Source organism: Lepidochelys olivacea, assembly GCF_965140295.1.
Source record: "Lepidochelys olivacea isolate rLepOli2 genome assembly, chromosome: 6".
Lineage (NCBI taxonomy): Eukaryota > Metazoa > Chordata > Testudines > Cheloniidae > Lepidochelys > Lepidochelys olivacea.
In genome coordinates, this window is record NC_140416.1 from 113,634,611 (window position 1) to 113,652,343 (window position 17,733).

At 39.8% G+C, this 17,733-nt stretch overlaps 1 protein-coding gene across 2 annotated transcripts in view; it reads right to left on the reverse strand.

Annotated features, from left to right (window-relative positions):
- Window positions 1-17,733, reverse strand: part of BRF1 (BRF1 general transcription factor IIIB subunit) — a 236,285-nt gene that overhangs the window by 159,966 nt on the left and 58,586 nt on the right. For both annotated transcript variants that reach the window (XM_084629960.1, XM_084629961.1), the window contains exon 3: window positions 17,329-17,502. In XM_084629960.1, coding sequence (XP_084486086.1) covers window positions 17,329-17,502 — 174 coding nt within the window. The remainder of the gene's footprint in view (window positions 1-17,328; window positions 17,503-17,733) is intronic.

Consider the following 17,733-nt stretch of genomic DNA (forward strand, 5'->3'; position numbering starts at 1 on the left):
ATCCAAGTCATTAAAGAAAATATTGACTAGCAGCAGACTCAGGACAGACCCCTGCAGGATCCCATTAAATACATCCTCTCATCTTGACAGAAAACTATTGATAACTACTCTTTTTCAACCAGCTGTGCAGCCACTTTACAGTAGTTCCATCTAGACCACATTTCCCTAGTTTGCTTATGACATGGTCAGGTGGGGCTGTGTTAAAAGCTTTACTAAAATCAATAATACACCACTCCAGAAATTTTCCCATACTGGAGGCCTCATTCCCAAAAATGACAGTGTCACTGAAGAAATTTATGTCATTTTTGTTATTGTTAGATTGATGACTTTGTGGTGATTTTTGTTGGACAGAACAACATTCAAAATTGAGAAGTTTCTTGTATTAAAAGGCCCACCATGATTGCATCAATAAATTTCCAGAGTCTAGCACAATGAGAAGATGCAAACCGTCAGTCACTTTGTTACAAGCATCTCTATATTAAATGCATGTATGTATATATAAGCACACACCTTTTTAATTATTTGAATTTGGTAATTGTCAAGAAGTGCCAAAAGGAAGTCCTTAATCCGGAGGATGGGTAGTAGAAGGGCACAACATTCCACCAGCATATTTCAAATTGACCTGAAGACCCCATCTCTTGGGGTAAGAGTTCAGTCTCCATGTTCAATCAAATCTGAGAGACCTCCGTTGAGGCTGAAACTGCCAACCAGAGTGTCCAACACTCCACTAGGAGCTGGAATGATCAACCCTTTCAATTCAGGTAACCAAACTTTTAGTTACCACTCTCTTCTGTCATAATCAAAACAGGTGTTCAGGTTAAAGGCTCCATTATATCAATACCAATCCCCGCAGCCATTTACCATTCTTTCTTATGGAAATAGCATGGTGCTGAAAAGTTGGTTGCTTAAAAACTGTATATTAGCAATACTCATAACTTAATACAGTATGCCATTTTTACCCTTGTTGAGATTTTCAGAGCAGCCCAAAGGATTTAGTCATATCTTTCATCAAAATTCACGGATGTGTGGCTAAATTCCTGCACAGCTTAGAAAATCTCAGAAGTGCTTACACTAAATATAAAATTTTATTCTATACAAGAACAGTCATATTCTGCACTAATGCATGAAAATTCACTTTGACATTCCCTCACTTACTATAGTATCACAGCCCCCACAACTTCATACATTCAAGGTGTTCAGTGTCATCAACTGTTTGGAGTAAAACTTTACAACAGCTACTAAAACCAATTGTGATGTACCGAGGTAGCAAAAGTAATTCAAACATGACGAAAGCATGAGAAAAATTTCCAAAAAACTTTGCTGGCAGTACTGTACCTGTAATAATACCCTTTGAAAAAAATGAGGATGTCTAGCAATTGTTTCTAAAACATTAATGTTCATTAAGAAAATGAATGTGAAAGCACTGATCCTGGTGACCACATAATTAGGGTCTAATGCCACATCTATCTTTTTGCAGAAATGTACAGTAATTAGTTAATATACTTATAAAAATATTAAGATTTAGATCTGTGCATGTGCGTGTGTAAAATATACATAAAGTGTAAAATATATACAGTGTATATATATTTTACACACACAGGCATACATATTAATATTTTTATTACTTTATACGGTTATATTATCTATATTGGAAATACATTATGGTGCATGAGTTTGTTATGCTCACATTACTCACAAATGGCAAAAATCACAAGTGGAAGTTAAAGGTTTTCTCAAACGTGTGCTACTAAGATCTTTACCATACTGAAGCATCACAGATTCATAGATACTAAGGTCAGAAGGGACCATTATGATCATCTAGTCTGACCTCCTGCACAACGCAGGCCACAGAATTTCACCCACCCACTCCTGCGAAAAACCTCTCACCTATGTCTGAGCTATTGAAGTCCTCAAATCGTGGTGTAAAGACTTCAAGGAGCAGAGAATCCTCCAGCAAGTGACCCGTGCCCCATGCTACAGACGAAGGCGAAAAACCTCCAGGGCCTCTTCCAATCTGCCCCGGAGGAAAATTCCTTCCCGACCCCAAATATGGCGATCAGCTGAACCCTAAGCATATGGGCAAGATTCACCTGCCAGATACTACAGAAAACTCTTTCCTGGGTAACTCAGATCCCACCCCATTTAACATCCCATCACAGGCCATTAGGCCTATTTACCATGAATATTTAATTACCAAAATCATGTTATCCCATCATACTATCTCCTCCATAAACTTATCGAGTTTAATCTTAAAGCCAGATACATCTTTTGCCCCCACTGCTTCCCTTGGAAGGCTATTCCAAAACTTTACTCCTCTAATGGTTAGAAACCTTCATCTAATTTCAAGTCTAAACTTCCTGGTGGGCACTTTATATCCATTTGTTCTTGTGTCCACATTGGTACTGAGCTTAAATAATTCCTCTCCCTCTCCGGTATTTATCCCTCTGATATATTATAGAGAGCAATCATATCTCCCCTCAACCTTCTTTTAGTTAGGCTAAACAAGCCAAGCTCCTTGAGTCTCCTTTCATAAGACAAGTTTTCCATTCCTCGGATCATCCTAGTAGCCCTTCTCTGTACCTGTTCCAGTTTGAATTCATCCTTCTTAAACATGGGAGACCAGAACTGCACACAGTATTCCAGGTGAGGTCTCACCAGTGCCTTGTATAACAGTACTAAAACCTCCTTACCCCTACTGGAAATACCTCTCCTGATGCATCCCAAGACCACATTAGCTTTTTTCACAGCCATATCACATTGGTGGCTCATAGTCATCCTATGATCAACCAATACTCCAAGGTCCTTCTCCTGCTCTGTTACTTCTAATTGATGTGTCCCCAGCCTATAACTAAAATTCTTGTTATTAATCCCTAAATGCATAACCTTACATTTCTCACTATTAAATTTCATCCTATTACTATTACTCCAGTTTACACGGTCATCCAGATCCTCCTGAATGATATCCCGGTCCTTCTCTAACTTGGCAATACCTCCCAGCTTTGTATCATCCACAAACTTTATTAGCACACTCCCACTTTTTGTGCAGAGGTCAGTGATAAAAAGATTAAATAAGACTGGTCCCAAAACTGATCCTTGAGGAACTCCATTGGTAACCTCCCTCCAGCCTGACAGTTCACCTTTCAGTAGGACCCGTTGTCGTCTCCCCTTTAACCAATTCCTTATCCACCTTTCAATTTTCATATTGATCCCCATCTTTTCCAATTTAACTAATAATTCCCCATGTGGCACTACTGAAATCTAGGTAAATTAGATCCACTGCGTTTCCTTTGTCTAAAAAAATCTGTTACTTTCTCATAGAAGGAGATCAGATTGGTTTGGCACGATCTACCTTTTGTAAAACCATGTTGTATTTTGTCCCATTTACCATTGACTTCAATATCCTTAACTACTTTATCCTTCAAAAATTTTTCCAAGACCTTGCACACTACAATGAATATGCAATGTGTTATAGAGAAAGTGTTAGGAATATTTTAGAGAGTGTTTGTTTGGTAATTTCGTTGCGGTTTCTTTTATGTATTTGGATTATTTTTGTACCTTTTGCCTTTGAAGCCATGTGTCTTAATTACCATGTGTCCAACTGCACAGGTCTGAAAGAAACTAAAAAGAAACCCGATAATAGTCCATGTGGTTATAATGTCATGTAACTCAGTACAGAATTTTGCTCAGTTGTTGAAAAAATGCAAGGCTGGGTCAAGAGCAACACCACAAATGGAAGAAATCCACACTGTATGTTGGACCTCTCATTTAAAGTAAATCAGTCCTAGTTTTCACCCCCAATTATCCAAAATGCTTGACTAAGAAGGCAGTATGACAAACTTTAATTTCTTTATTTGGTAGTGGACTGTATTCAATTTTGCTCCTATTTGTTCTACAATGACTTACTATCTGAAAGTTCTCAGTGTTTGAAAAGATTCAGGAAGTGTCAATTTAAGATGCTACCACATTTATCAGTGACTCATCTTCAGGAAGTATTCCGAAATGAGTAATGGAATGCCACTCTTTTTATTACGAGTGTGTGTAAACATCCCACTGAAGATATAAAAGCTTTCATTAAATAATTTGTTGCAATTCTTCTACACATGTCACAGACTTCACTATTCTGTTGATATTATTTTCAATATTTACTGCACTTCAATCGGAAAACACAAAGCATTCCAATATAATGCAGCATGGCATCAGCTGGTGAACAGCACAATAAAGCTAATCTACTTGCAAATACTGTAGTATTTGTCAAGTTTTTAAAGAGCAACAACTTCCATTAAATGGTTTTAATCAAGATGGAAGATAAAGAATATCTCCTTGAAGTTTCATTTTTAAACTTTTATCCCTAAGTTACCTTTTTTAATCCTCTGAAGATGCCAAATACTTATGTCTCTCTTACAGCACAGAAACAGCTCTTTCATAATCAGTTTTTAATGCACTGTAAACTTAGCTGCTGAAATTCTTCATGAGAAAAATCAGGAAGAATGTACATATCTGCCACTGGGGAAATAAAGCTACCAGTGATAAGTGGGAAAGATCTAGTCAGGCACCAGTGTTGCAGTACTTTTATTGTGACCAGGTACTGTAATTTCAAATAGCTCTCTAAAGTACACTGATTGCAATCTGTTAAATACGGCTATACTCTGAAAAGTGACTAACAATACTGTAGGTTCATGTTTACAGCATCTCACTGATTCTATGTCATATTTGCTCAGCTTACAAATAAAATGCCTTTTTTCTTCCTATGTCCCAGCCCTATAAACTCAGTCTGAGATGCGAGACTGTTGAGCTCTTTCCTACACATTCCTCAGCAATAAAGATGACTCACATACAAGTTATGTATGCAAGTTATACCAGCGCACACATTAGCTTTAGGTGGGGTTGCACAGGCGTGCCCAAAGGGCATGATTGGATCAACTGATTTAACATGCAGCTGCACCAGAAAAACAAGATGAAAAACAGGATTCGTGTACCTGGCTGAGGTTTGAATCTTCTTAGCAGATGACTACTCTTGTTTATTACATAGAAGGGATAATCCTGCCATCCAAGTTAATTGCCTTCTGCAAGAGAGCGTTAGTGCACCGTACACTGATGCTAAATGAAGGAGGGGAAAGAGGCTGATTTTACAAACAATTAAATGGCAGCTCATTATGAAGGTACAGACAAATTCCTACACAAAGAAGGAATCCACCTACCAGCGACTCCTTTACCAAAAAGGTATCTGAAATATTTATTATGGTGGAGCAGTCACAAGGCCATACGGCATAGCAAGGTTGCACCAGGATTTTCAGTTTTAGGTAGGATTTACCCTTAGACCTTTGCCTATTACAAACAAAAGTACTGTGTTATAACAAAGTTTCACTGCTTGCTCTCCACCACATTCCTATTAACAAGAGCTCAAAACATTTACCTGATATCTGGTAGTCCTGAGACTAAGTCTATTAGCCAGGATGAAATACCTATCCTGCCACACACTTCAAACCCACACCTTACTCCCTTTTATTTTAAAGAATGTGCAGTTGTACTATATTGCTCATTTTCTGTTTAATAAAATTTTAATATGTAACTTACTATGTCTTTCTTGCTGTTTATCCCTTTTCTCTCCACTTTCCTATAATATATAAACCATGGCTTATATTTTCTTGCACTGTGTTCTATGTCTGTTTCCTCTACATTCTCTCCCTCTTTCATTCTTTACATTTTCTGCTCTACCTCTTTCTCTCTCTCTTCTGCCTCTCTCAAATCTCTCATCTCTATCTGAGAGACAGAGATTTAGGAGAGACACCCGATAACCGGATGAGTAACTGGAGGAATAACGGTCAAGAGCTGAAAATCTAAGTTCCCCACTAGTGCTAGGACAACGGAGCTGGGATTCTGGTCAGGCTGCTGTTCCTGAACCCTGCTTGAGGGCTCCATGTTTTGTGGCTTCCCCACAAACATTCCATTTTCTCTGGCTCCTGCAAGAAGCAGCAGCATGGCAGTGTCTGTGTCTGTGTCCTTACTGTATGTTCCATTCTATGCATCCGATGAAGTGGGCTGTAGCCCACGAAAACTTATGCTCTAATAAATGTTAGTCTCTAAGGTGCCACAAGTACTCCTGTTCTTTTTGCGGATACAGACTACTCTGTATGGCTGCTACACTGAAACTCTCTATATGCCTTGCTCCTTCCACACTAGAACCTACTGTCTGCTTTGTGGGTGGCAATTAGTGGGGGGGAACAGGCTTCTCTAATTCACCTTTACTCCAACCTCTATTTTAGGGTCCTCCTCTCCAGTGATTTGCTTCATTGCCCGATTCCCTTCTCAGCTTTTCAAAGTTGCAGCAGAGTGAAATTGACCAGATGCTCAATTTCGCTGATGCCCATAGGGTTTCCAATAGCAGTAGTCTAAACTGAGACAGACTAGATACCTTCATTCTGCTTTATCTTGGAAAGACAACAAACAGAAGCTGAGACATGGGTCCCGCTGTCTAAGACAGGCCGTGTCTACGCTACAGGGGCTGTACCGGCATAGCTATGGTGCCGTAAGCACGCAAGGATAACCCCATAGTGTATGCTGACCAAAGGGGTTTTTCCATCTGTGTAGGAACACCACCAGCCTGAGTGACAGTAGCTAGGTCAACAGAAGCACTCTTCCATTGACCTAGCTGTGTCTCCACTGGAGATTAGGTCAGCAAAGCTACATCGCTATGGGGTGTAGATTTTTCACACCCCTGAGCACTGTATCTATGTCAACCTAAATTTTAAGTGGAGACCAGGCCTAGGAAACCAACACTGCATCATATGAGTCCAACAGAAAAGCATAGAAAGCACCATCATTTCACAACAGCAGTAGCTGGCTGCGGGGCTGCAGACCACAACTCCAAGAAAAAGATATCTGTTCTAACCTCGAGGTAGCTAACATGAAGTAAAAGCCTAATGAAGACAATGCAGTCTGTAGTTCTTACACAAGTTAGCACGTCAGGGTAGCCATAAGCTCCTCCATAGTTTTTAACTCAAACAGCCTACCTCTATGAAAACTACAAACTGCCTTGTCTTCTCTAGGATTTTACCACATTAGTTAACTCAAGTTGAGTACACATTTTTTCCTTAGTGACAAGGCCGAAACTACTGCCCAAGGGCACAGAAGAAAAAAGGAAAAATAGTATAAAATGGGTGAAGGAGAGAAAGTTTCCTCTCAAGTTCAGGAAGATGAGATAGAGTCAATGTTTGGATTTCTGTTTTGTACGTGATACAAGGCTTACATGTTTCAGATATCTCCTACATTCCCATGTCATCTTGCTGAAAGTTATTCTTCTCTGATAAGGAATTTTTTCCTTCACATTATAAGTTTATCACATGGAGAAAACAAATTTTGTGTAGTCTTGAGACACACTATATACATATAAGATTATTCCTTTAGCGCAATAAAAGATCTGATTTTTCACTCTTGTTAAGACAATTGTGCCTATTCCAAATGTGCTTTCCAATATTAATTCACAGTACGTGGCGATATAAAATGCATGTATCCAAAGTGCACCACACCTTCCTTAATCCAAAGTGAAGCTCAGAGCCACTCTGATTTTTCCTCAATGTTTGTGCATAATAGGCTTAAATTTTTATTTAAAAGGATGACAGGACAGAAAAGAAGCAGGATACATCTCAATTTTAATTAGTAGCCGCTTAGATTAAACTTTATTCTCAGTAATGTTTTGATACTTTCTACGATAATTCTATGTGTAGCTCCCAAACAGGAAATATATTTTAAATTTAATGAATTCACTTACAACTGACCTAGGAAGGTGAAAGTTCTACAATTCATATTTTATCCCAAAGTGTTTAAAAGGTTTACAAGCTTGAATAATATGCGTAATATACAAAATTCAAAGCACATATCACTTTGGTTAAATGTTTCAATATATTATTCTAATCAGAAAGCCAAAATAGAAAAGGCTATACAAACAGTCTGCTGCAAATGTTCTGTTGCATAGGAAATCAAAATTCTGATAATTTTTTCAATTCATTTCCCAAACTGTTGAAACTAGGCACAATGCAGAGGTCATTCCTTTGCTCTCCACAAAAGAGGGACACTTGCCACATTTTTCTCCCATCATGTGTGCTTACTGGAACTAAACTGACTAAGACTCAAAGGAAAGTTTTTATGTCTTCTAAAAAGGACACAGATGTGCAAAGAAGAAAAACAGATAGTGAAAAGGCTCCACTTGCAAGAATACTTGGCATGAAATTACAAAAACACTAAAATAATAATTTAATAGTGTTGCCAACAGAATTTCTGGATGCAATCTGTTATGCAAACAGTTCCTAGTAACAATCCTCTGAAGAAATCAAATTGCTGTCAGAAAGGTACTCTTGCAAATCTTCTAGACTTCATACTTCATAAAAATATATTACTTAAAGGAACGCATTAGGATATAAAAAAATCAATATTTAGACCTCTTTCAAGCTTTGCTGAAAGTGTTTGCAACTTTTTAGCTTAAGTCTTAGTGAACTGCTATAATAAATACAATATTTTTCTTTTATTAATTTAGAAACTTAAATAATGTTCTTATTGCATTCCAGTCTGATTTCTTCATTATTAATATGGAATGGTTCTAATTGCAGGTACATCAATGACATGTAGTACTCAGATTTTCCTAAACAAATCTGAAAGTTGGATAATATTGCTCCTATGTTATGTTTTGGGGGGTATTTTTGGTTGGGTGGTTTTTTTTTTTTTTTTGAGGAATATGAAAATGTGCTGGGAAAAAACATTCAGATAAGACTTAGGAAAACAATGAAAGTAGAAGCATTCTGTTAGAAGATGACTAGCTAAAACAGTATTGCTGATTAAAGCAGAAGTGCTTTGTGTTTCTGGAGCCACCAATTACAACTATGGTACAATATTTAAATATGTTAATGGATGTTACTACAATGGATTTTACTGCTCCTGTTCTATATGATTTCATATTATATAAAACAGTTAACAGTGTGAATTTGTCTTCAGAATTAATTCTCTCTCTATTAAAGAGATTAATGATATTTTCTCATATCAACTCAGTACACTGCCTGTTATTAAGTACTGTTATTCCCAGGATAACCCTGGGAGTTAGAGATTTAGCTGTTGCTAACAATAAGACCACCTAATCATTTACTTTTTAACATAAAATTTAAGATTTCTAAATATTTAAAAGTATAGTGAACTATATTTTAACACCCTGGCAAGGATCTATTTAAAGCCTACAGATATTAAAAATAAATCTAGAGCCTAATTATCAGATGTGCTGAACAGCCACTGAATTCAGTAGGTGTTGTGGGTACTCAGCAATCCTGAAAATCAGGCTTTTAATTAATCTGCAAGGACATGCTGTATCTCATTCTTGGAACGCAAGCTGGTTTTTTTGTTTGTTTGTATAGTGCCCAGCACAACAGTGACTTGAACTCTGTCTAACTACACACTAACACAATACAAATAAATAATAATACCGCAGTTGCGCTGTGGTGTGAATCCACAGCAGCTACAGAGACTTCAGTGAAGCTACTCTAGATTTTCCGTGGTGCACCAGAGAGCATAATCTGCTCCTTTGTTTGTTGTATTTCCTCTTTACCAATCCAGGAACTGTAGAGTTATTTTGTTCTTTGCTGACAGAAAAAAAAAGACTAACCATTGATAAGACTTATGTACACCGAATCCGTTGGTAACAAAGTCTATGTTTCTCAGCAGTAGTCACGCCAGTAAACACCAAAACTGTACTAGGAAAAGAACTGTTCACAGACCAAAAACCCTGCAACTGCATCCTGCACCCATAAAATGAAAAACAAACAGTTTTGGAATGAAGTTACAAGAGAGGATTAATTTGACCCTCGCTCCCCAGTATCTTCAACAAGTGGGGGAAAGCAAAAACCAAAACACAGAAGCCAGATAAATCTGATCTCTCTGACAGGGCATTCACCGCTATTGTTTTCCCTTAATCTGCTGCAGATATTTTGTTCAATACCACATGATGGAAAGTTCACATTTTCAGCCACCCGGATGCCACCATACTGCCAAAAAAAACCTTGGCCCAATTCTGTACCACTGGAGTTAATGACAATTTTGCCACTGGGATGGGAGCAGGGCCCAGTCCATAATTTGGACCTTATATTGCCAGTGCCAGTAATTTCAAAAGTTTCTATCCTGAGTTAATGACAATTTAGCAGTGCAACAGCCTTCTGATATGTATAATTTTTTAAACAAAATATTAGTACTTTTTAAAAACAAATTTTTCCTGCCTCTTTGAAAACTATTAACTCTAGAGATCAGCATCCTTATGTGAATGTCCAGGATCCTGTACCACACATCCTAAATTGGTCAGTTACTAGTACTGCACTTGCAGCAGCTTTTCCCTCCCCTTTTGATTTGACCAATGACACCAGAACATCATCCATAACTGGCAGGTAGCACAAAGCTTTGAACAGGGAGATCGCAATCTGACATTATAGCCTATGACAAACGTGTTTCCCTTTTAATTTTTTTAATGCATAGAAGTCTAATAAATTTATGACCCAAAATAATGGAAAGCTGAAACCACCCTTGAAACAACACAACCTGTAAGAATTATCGTCCCACTGTAGCATAATAATCCACAAGGGAAAACATTTTCAAGGGACAAATCTCTTAATTAGAGGACCTGAGGGCCAAAACCTCCCAAGTGCTGAACACTTCTGTGAATATCTTCCTCCACATTGAAGGAGCGAGCAAATTTCATGACTTCATACTGTATCAATCTCTATACAGCTCAAGACAATACAATTTTGGGTTTACACTCCAGAGGGGGTGTCCACCTGAGTGCCTGGCAATTCCCTGAGCTGTCTTCCCACACCGAGCTGATTGCAGACTCTGTGATTCTACAGCTGGATGTGTCTCTACCTGTGTGCGCACGTGCGCACAGCAGGACGGGGTAAGGGAGTCCAGGCCTGTGGAACGGGCGGGCTCAGGGGGGCCCAGTAGATCAGGTGGCACCATGGAAGGGGGGGTCCAACCCATCACAGTATGTCTACACTTATACCGCAACAGTAGCGCCACAATAGTGCTTTGGTATAGACACTACCTACGCTGACGGGAAGTGTTTTCCCATAGGCTTAGGTAATCCACCTCCCCGAGAAGCTGTAGCTAGGTCAACAGAAGAATTTTTCCGTTGACTTAGTACTGTCTACACCTGGGGTTAGGTTGGCATAGCTACATCTCTTATGGGTAGGGATTTTTCACCCCGAGAGATGCAGCTATGCCACTGTAAGTTCCCAGTGTAGTTCAGCCCTGTGTCAGAGTTCTCACTACAGGCAGCCAGAACTGGGGCAGGGCAGACATTGTCCTGTCTGGTCCCATGGAACTTAACAGAAAAAGTGACCAGAACCAGAAGATGCAGAACCCTCCCGCTCCTATTGATCTATGCTACCAGGGAGCAAATTGGGGGCCAGAGCTGCAAATGAAATATGGGACCTCCGTAAGGATAGGCTTGGGGTCACTACTGTGGTGGGGAAAATCCCACCCCCAATCCACCTCAACAGGACAACACGGGCATCTCCACAAGAGAATTCTTGCAGAGATTCCCCATTAAGTCACCTCGTATGGTTAAAAGCTGCAGGAAAAGATAATGTGGGCCATATTTACTATTCTATAGAAGACTGGGATTTGTCTGTAACAAAGGACACGTTTTTCTCAAGAAAACTAATTGAATTTTAAAAATTGGAAGAGACGTTTTAAAAACAAAAAACACTGCCACTTTATGTATCATTCACCCTACAAAAGTTATTCATAAAACAAGAGGGTGGATAGTAGGGTTGGGAAATATTAAACAAAACATTGCATCATTCGCAAAAGCTTTCATGTACAACAAAAAGGATTACTGACTAAATGAAATATCCCTTGATTAAAGCAAATTAATATTCCACCTGGAAAATACTATGCAAGCCTCTTTGTTTTTGAATGACCTCTGGGCCAAGTACAGATCACAGACTAACCAGTAAGTCAATCGAAAACCAAGTCTCACTCTTCCAAAGCGCTCTCTCGGGAACTCTAGCTAAACAGTTAAAAAGCTCTGTTTCCATTCAACCCAATATGTAGGGGTGGAAAAGCTTTTCAAAACATTAAAGAGAAACAAGTGAGGTCTGTTACCATTCCAAGAAGCAAATTAAGGTCTAAATTCTGAGATTGTCAAGCACCTGCAACTTCCATTAAAGTCAGTGGTGCTGGCTGTGCTCAGCACCCCTCAATGTTTGGCTCTAATGGTAGGATAACCAGTTTTACCAGAATTCGCTGCTTTGGAACTTTTAAAACCATTACTGCCTTTTTGTATATTTGTTATGTTATGTCTTTATAGCTCACAGCAATAGTATAAATACATTTTAGAGGGCTATTATAATACATGTTCCTGCAAGCAGTTCATCTGAATGCTGCTGAAGTACCAGGTTTAAATAATAACTGGCAAGCCACTTTTCCTTTACAAATATTAGTATGGAGAAGGAATAATGTTAAAAAAATATTTAATAAAGGGCCATAATTGCTGTATTGAAGGTTTGCATATCCAGTGAGAAAAGAAATTAAAACAGTGAAAAATGGAACAATGAATCAAAGTGATCTGGGATAATCTTACCCATTTTGATAAATTCATCCAGGAGCTAAAAAGAATAGTTTTAGTTTGGATTATTTCAAGTGGCATAGATTTGTTTGCTAAATTGTTACTTAAAAACTGCATCATACTACGTGAATCTAAAAGTTACTCTAATTAATTAACTAAATAATAAAGGAAAATTAAACGCATGGCATTCCAAAGAGAACAACAACTTTATTTTATCTGTTTCTGAATGGAATCTAGTCAGCTATAACTCACATTGTACCATTAGATCTGGCCTGAATTTTCCTAAAAGGTCATCCCATAGCCTGGCTGATGACATATTTGTACATGGATGACAAGTATATTATAGAAGAGGTAAGCTAATAAGTAGGCCATAAAACACACACACACTCTCTTCCACCAACTTAAACCTAACATGGCCAAAACTGAATTCTTCCTTTCCTCCCAAACTGACCCCACTCCCACAATGCTATAACTGCTGACAACACCAACATCCACCCTACCACCCAGACCCATAATCTGGTCCAGATTCCATCTCCCCTGACCATCACATCCAGGCTTTGTTCAAATCTTTGTTTCTTCCTCCTAATACTTCTAAGACGCCACCTTCCTTGTGAAGGGGATGTTCCACTCACATGCTGGGAAAGGCTTAATATGAGGCCAATTAACCAGCCTGCAAAGTCTGGCGGGTGGGGCAGGCCTAATTAGAAATAAAGCTCAGGGCTTGTTTCCATAAAAAGCTGAGTGAACCCATTTGAGGAAAGGAGATCTAGAGGAGAGGAGGTAAAGAGTTCCCGTTCTCTGGGAAGCAGTATGTAAGAAGACTGAGAAGGATAGTACAGGCTACTGCCCAGGTAAGCTGCAGGCCTAACTGGAGCCAGGGGCCTTGATGCGCTGTAGCCTGCCTGTACCCCTGAGTAAGGGAAGGAGGATTCCAGTCCCTGGGCTATGGGATTGATGGAGGCACAGAAGCCTCTACTTAGGTAGGAAGACAGTATATAGTAGCAGAGGCATGCCTATGATGAGATGGTTGCTCACTGAACCTATCCGGAATGAAGGCTTGGTTAGTATCCATTTCTGTAAATGACTCTGTGGGACAGAACTCTGCAAAGGGACCTGTCTGGAAAGCCAGGACACTCCTATGGCCGGAGTAGGCCAAAGGACAGTGAGGGAAACTGAGGCAAAGGCTGCTGCAACACCACAGCCAGCCAGGAAGAGGAGTGTTGGGGTGACAACTTTGCCACCCCCTCACATCTCAAACATTGTAACTTGCTCCCATCTAGTCTATCTAGCCCTCCCACAATCCCTCCACTTCTATATATGGAATTCAAGCTTCTCGGCCTGACCTTCTGAACCATTAACAGCTTTTCTACTTCCTATATATCCGTTCTATCCTCTCACCTCCTGCCCTCTCCACACCACTAATGACACTAGCCTCATCTGCCCACTTGTCCACAGTCTTCAGCCAAGATATTCCATAATGACTAGTGATTTTGTGTGCCCAACTTCAAGATGGGTGTCCAACATTTTAAAAAAAAAAAAAAATTTAAAATACCCCTTTACGGTGTCTGAAGTTGGGTAGACAAAAATTGGGGCACCCAGTCATCCATCATTTTGAAAAACTTGCCTGAGTGCTTTCTTCCATGCTGTTCCTTATCAATAGAATGTCCTCCAAATTAATCCTGAATAAATCTCTTCTTCTATGACTATACAAAATTGGCAATTTGACAATGGAAAGATTAAATACAATTTGAAACCAACAATCTGTCAAGGGGGGGGGAATCTAAAATGGTATATAAATGTTGCATGTTTTGATGGTACCCCTCTTCCCTCAGCCATCACACTTTGCCTGTCTGTGTGGGACTGTGTATTTTTCGCCCCCGAGTGTGTATCTTTACTTTCATAGAATCATAGAATATCAGGGTTGGAAGGGACCCCAGAAGGTCATCTAGTCCAACCCCCTGCTCAAAGCAGGACCAATTCCCAGTTAAATAATCCCAGCCAGGGCTTTGTCAAGCCTGACCTTAAAAACCTCTAAGGAAGGAGATTCTACCACCTCCCTAGGTAACGCATTCCAGTGTTTCACCCCCCTCTTAGTGAAAAAGTTTTTCCTAATATCCAATCTAAACCTCCCCCACTGCAACTTGAGACCATTACTCCTCGTTCTGTCATCTGCTACCATTGAGAACAGTCTAGAGCCATCCTCTTTGGAACCCCCTTTCAGGTAGTTGAAAGCAGCTATCAAATCCCCCCTCATTCTTCTCTTCTGCAGGCTAAACAATCCCAGCTCCCTCAGCCTCTCCTCATAACTCATGTGTTCCAGTCCCCTAATCATTTTTGTTGCCCTTCGCTGGACTCTCTCCAATTTATCCACATCCTTCTTGAAGTGTGGGGCCCAAAACTGGACACAGTACTCCAGATGAGGCCTCACCAATGTCGAATAGAGGGGAACGATCACGTCCCTCGATCTGCTCGCTATGCCCCTACTTATACATCCCAAAATGCCATTGGCCTTCTTGGCAACAAGGGCACACTGCTGACTCATATCCAGCTTCTCGTCCACTGTCACCCCTAGGTCCTTTTCCGCAGAACTGCTGCCTAGCCATTCGGTCCCTAGTCTGTAGCTGTGCATTGGGTTCTTCCGTCCTAAGTGCAGGACCCTGCACTTATCCTTATTGAACCTCATCAGATTCCTTTTGGCCCAATCTTCCAATTGGTCTAGGTCCTTCTGTATCCTATCCCTCCCCTCCAGCGTATCTACCACTCCTCCCAGTTTAGTATCATCCGCAAATTTGCTGAGAGTGCAATCCACACCATCCTCCAGATCATTTATGAAGATATTGAATAAAACCGGCCCCAGGACCGACCCTTGGGGCACTCCACTTGATACCGGCTGCCAACTAGACATGGAGCCATTGATCACTACCCGTTGAGCCCGACAATCTAGCCAGCTTTCTACCCACCTTATAGTGCATTCATCCAGCCCATACTTCCTTAACTTGCTGACAAGAATACTATGGGAGACCGTGTCAAAAGCTTTGCTAAAGTCAAGAAACAATACATCCACTGCTTTCCCTTCATCCACAGAACCAGTAATCTCATCATAAAAGGCGATTAGATTAGTCAGGCATGACCTTCCCTTGGTGAATCCATGCTGGCTGTTCCTGATCACTTTCCTCTCATGCAAGTGCTTCAGGATTGATTCTTTGAGGACCTGCTCCATGATTCTTCCAGGGACTGAGGTGAGGCTGACTGGCCTGTAGTTCCCAGGATCTTCCTTCTTCCCTTTTTTAAAGATTGGCACTACATTAGCCTTTTTCCAGTCATCCGGGACTTCCCCGGTTCGCCACGAGTTTTCAAAGATAATGGCCAGTGGCTCTGCAATCATAGCCGCCAATTCCTTCAGCACTCTCGGATGCAACTCGTCCGGCCCCATGGACTTTGTTTTAGTACATTGCCCTCTCCTGCTCCCTTCATCTGCTTCTTGGTCCTCCTCGAGTAAAGCTTTTGGGGGCATGGCTGCCTCTTATTATGCGTTTATACAGGGCCAGACACAGAGTGCGCGTGATCTAAAGTGGGACCACAAATATGACAGATCAAGAATAATCTACACCACCCTTAAATGGACGTAATCTCAGAATTGGCAATATATGTATTTATGCCTTTCCAAGCTGCATTACGAACTTTCAAATGTTCAAGTTTCAAAACAAAAGGTTAGATACGGGCCCGGGGCGGGCGGAGGGATGGTTAATTTTATGTCAGTACTAGACTTTATTCTCAACTGCAAGTTGCTGTTTTTGAAACAAAAGAAGCTAATGACTCGGTAAAAGGCAGACATTTTATACCCCAGAACCTGAACTCATTCTTTCAAAGCAGACCATTCAGATCTGTAGAGTTTTTCAGTACTGTTGAACTCTTAGTATCACTTTAGTTACTGAATGAATGTTTACATAACAGATTTAAAAAACACCACATGGATAAATGAGTCATATGGCCACACACACTACCACCTCTGAGGATCCAGATGTCAGTAACCACAAGAGGAAAGAGAGAGAGAAGCTTGTGACGTTCAAGTAAAACGATTGAGTTTGTCTGTAGGGGCTTATTCACCCTAGTGTTTTATAGTGGACTAACACATTGGAAGTTAACTTAAAGAAAAAAAGGAGAGATGAATTTAGGTACTTGTGAAGTGTCAATTACTGCAGTATATTTTGCATACGTACAAATGGAAACACTTTCAAGATGGATGTTTTAAACTTAGCTAATTTTTGTTTTGTTTTCAAGTGCACTCATCAACGGTTACATAGACAGCTACAGCTCTCAGCACTACAAAATGCTTGCTTGCTTATCGCAACCATACTATTAACAATATTTTGTACTTTTTAAGATACCACACTACGATCAAGAAAAAAGTTAGCGTCATTAGGTAGTTTCACTTCACAACTGTAAAATACCACTTTTTCAAATGTCAGAAGGCTGAGACAACACTTGCAACATTTTAATGAATGCTGGCTTTAAACTGATAGTACTGAGTCAAAGTGGGACCCAAAGTTTAAGGTTTTTTAATATGAAATTTTTAACATACCTAAGTGTAACAGGATGTTTAACTTTCTGAAAGTGAAATTTTATTAACATCACAGGAACAGCGATTTTTCAAGTTTTCGAACACCTGATGTGTTTTACCTACAGATCCAAAAAAATAACAACGTTCGTTTTGCTCAAAAGCGAAAGGATACGAGGCGTTCCTTCTGTCCTACACACCAAGTAGAGACATGCAGCGATTACATGGGTCATCTTTCTCCCACGGGTTAAGTGCTTGCTCACCGCCATCTTGAAAAAGTTAAAGGCAGTATCAAGACAATGCTGGTTGAGTTGCAACTGGTTTCCCAAGTGATGAATTTGACGTTTCCCTAAGAAAAGAGAGAAAACTCTTAAAACAATTTTGTAATTAATCCACTTTTTAACAAAGGCTCAAACTTCAGAAAAACTCTGCTTAGCAATTCAAATTACTTGGCATTTTGTTGCAGAAGAATGTCTTTCTTTTAATAAAATAAAGAAAGACTAAGGCAGCATATAATATAGTAAGTTATTTTCAACATAGAACAATTTCTTAGATCATACAGCTCCATGGAGATTATGCC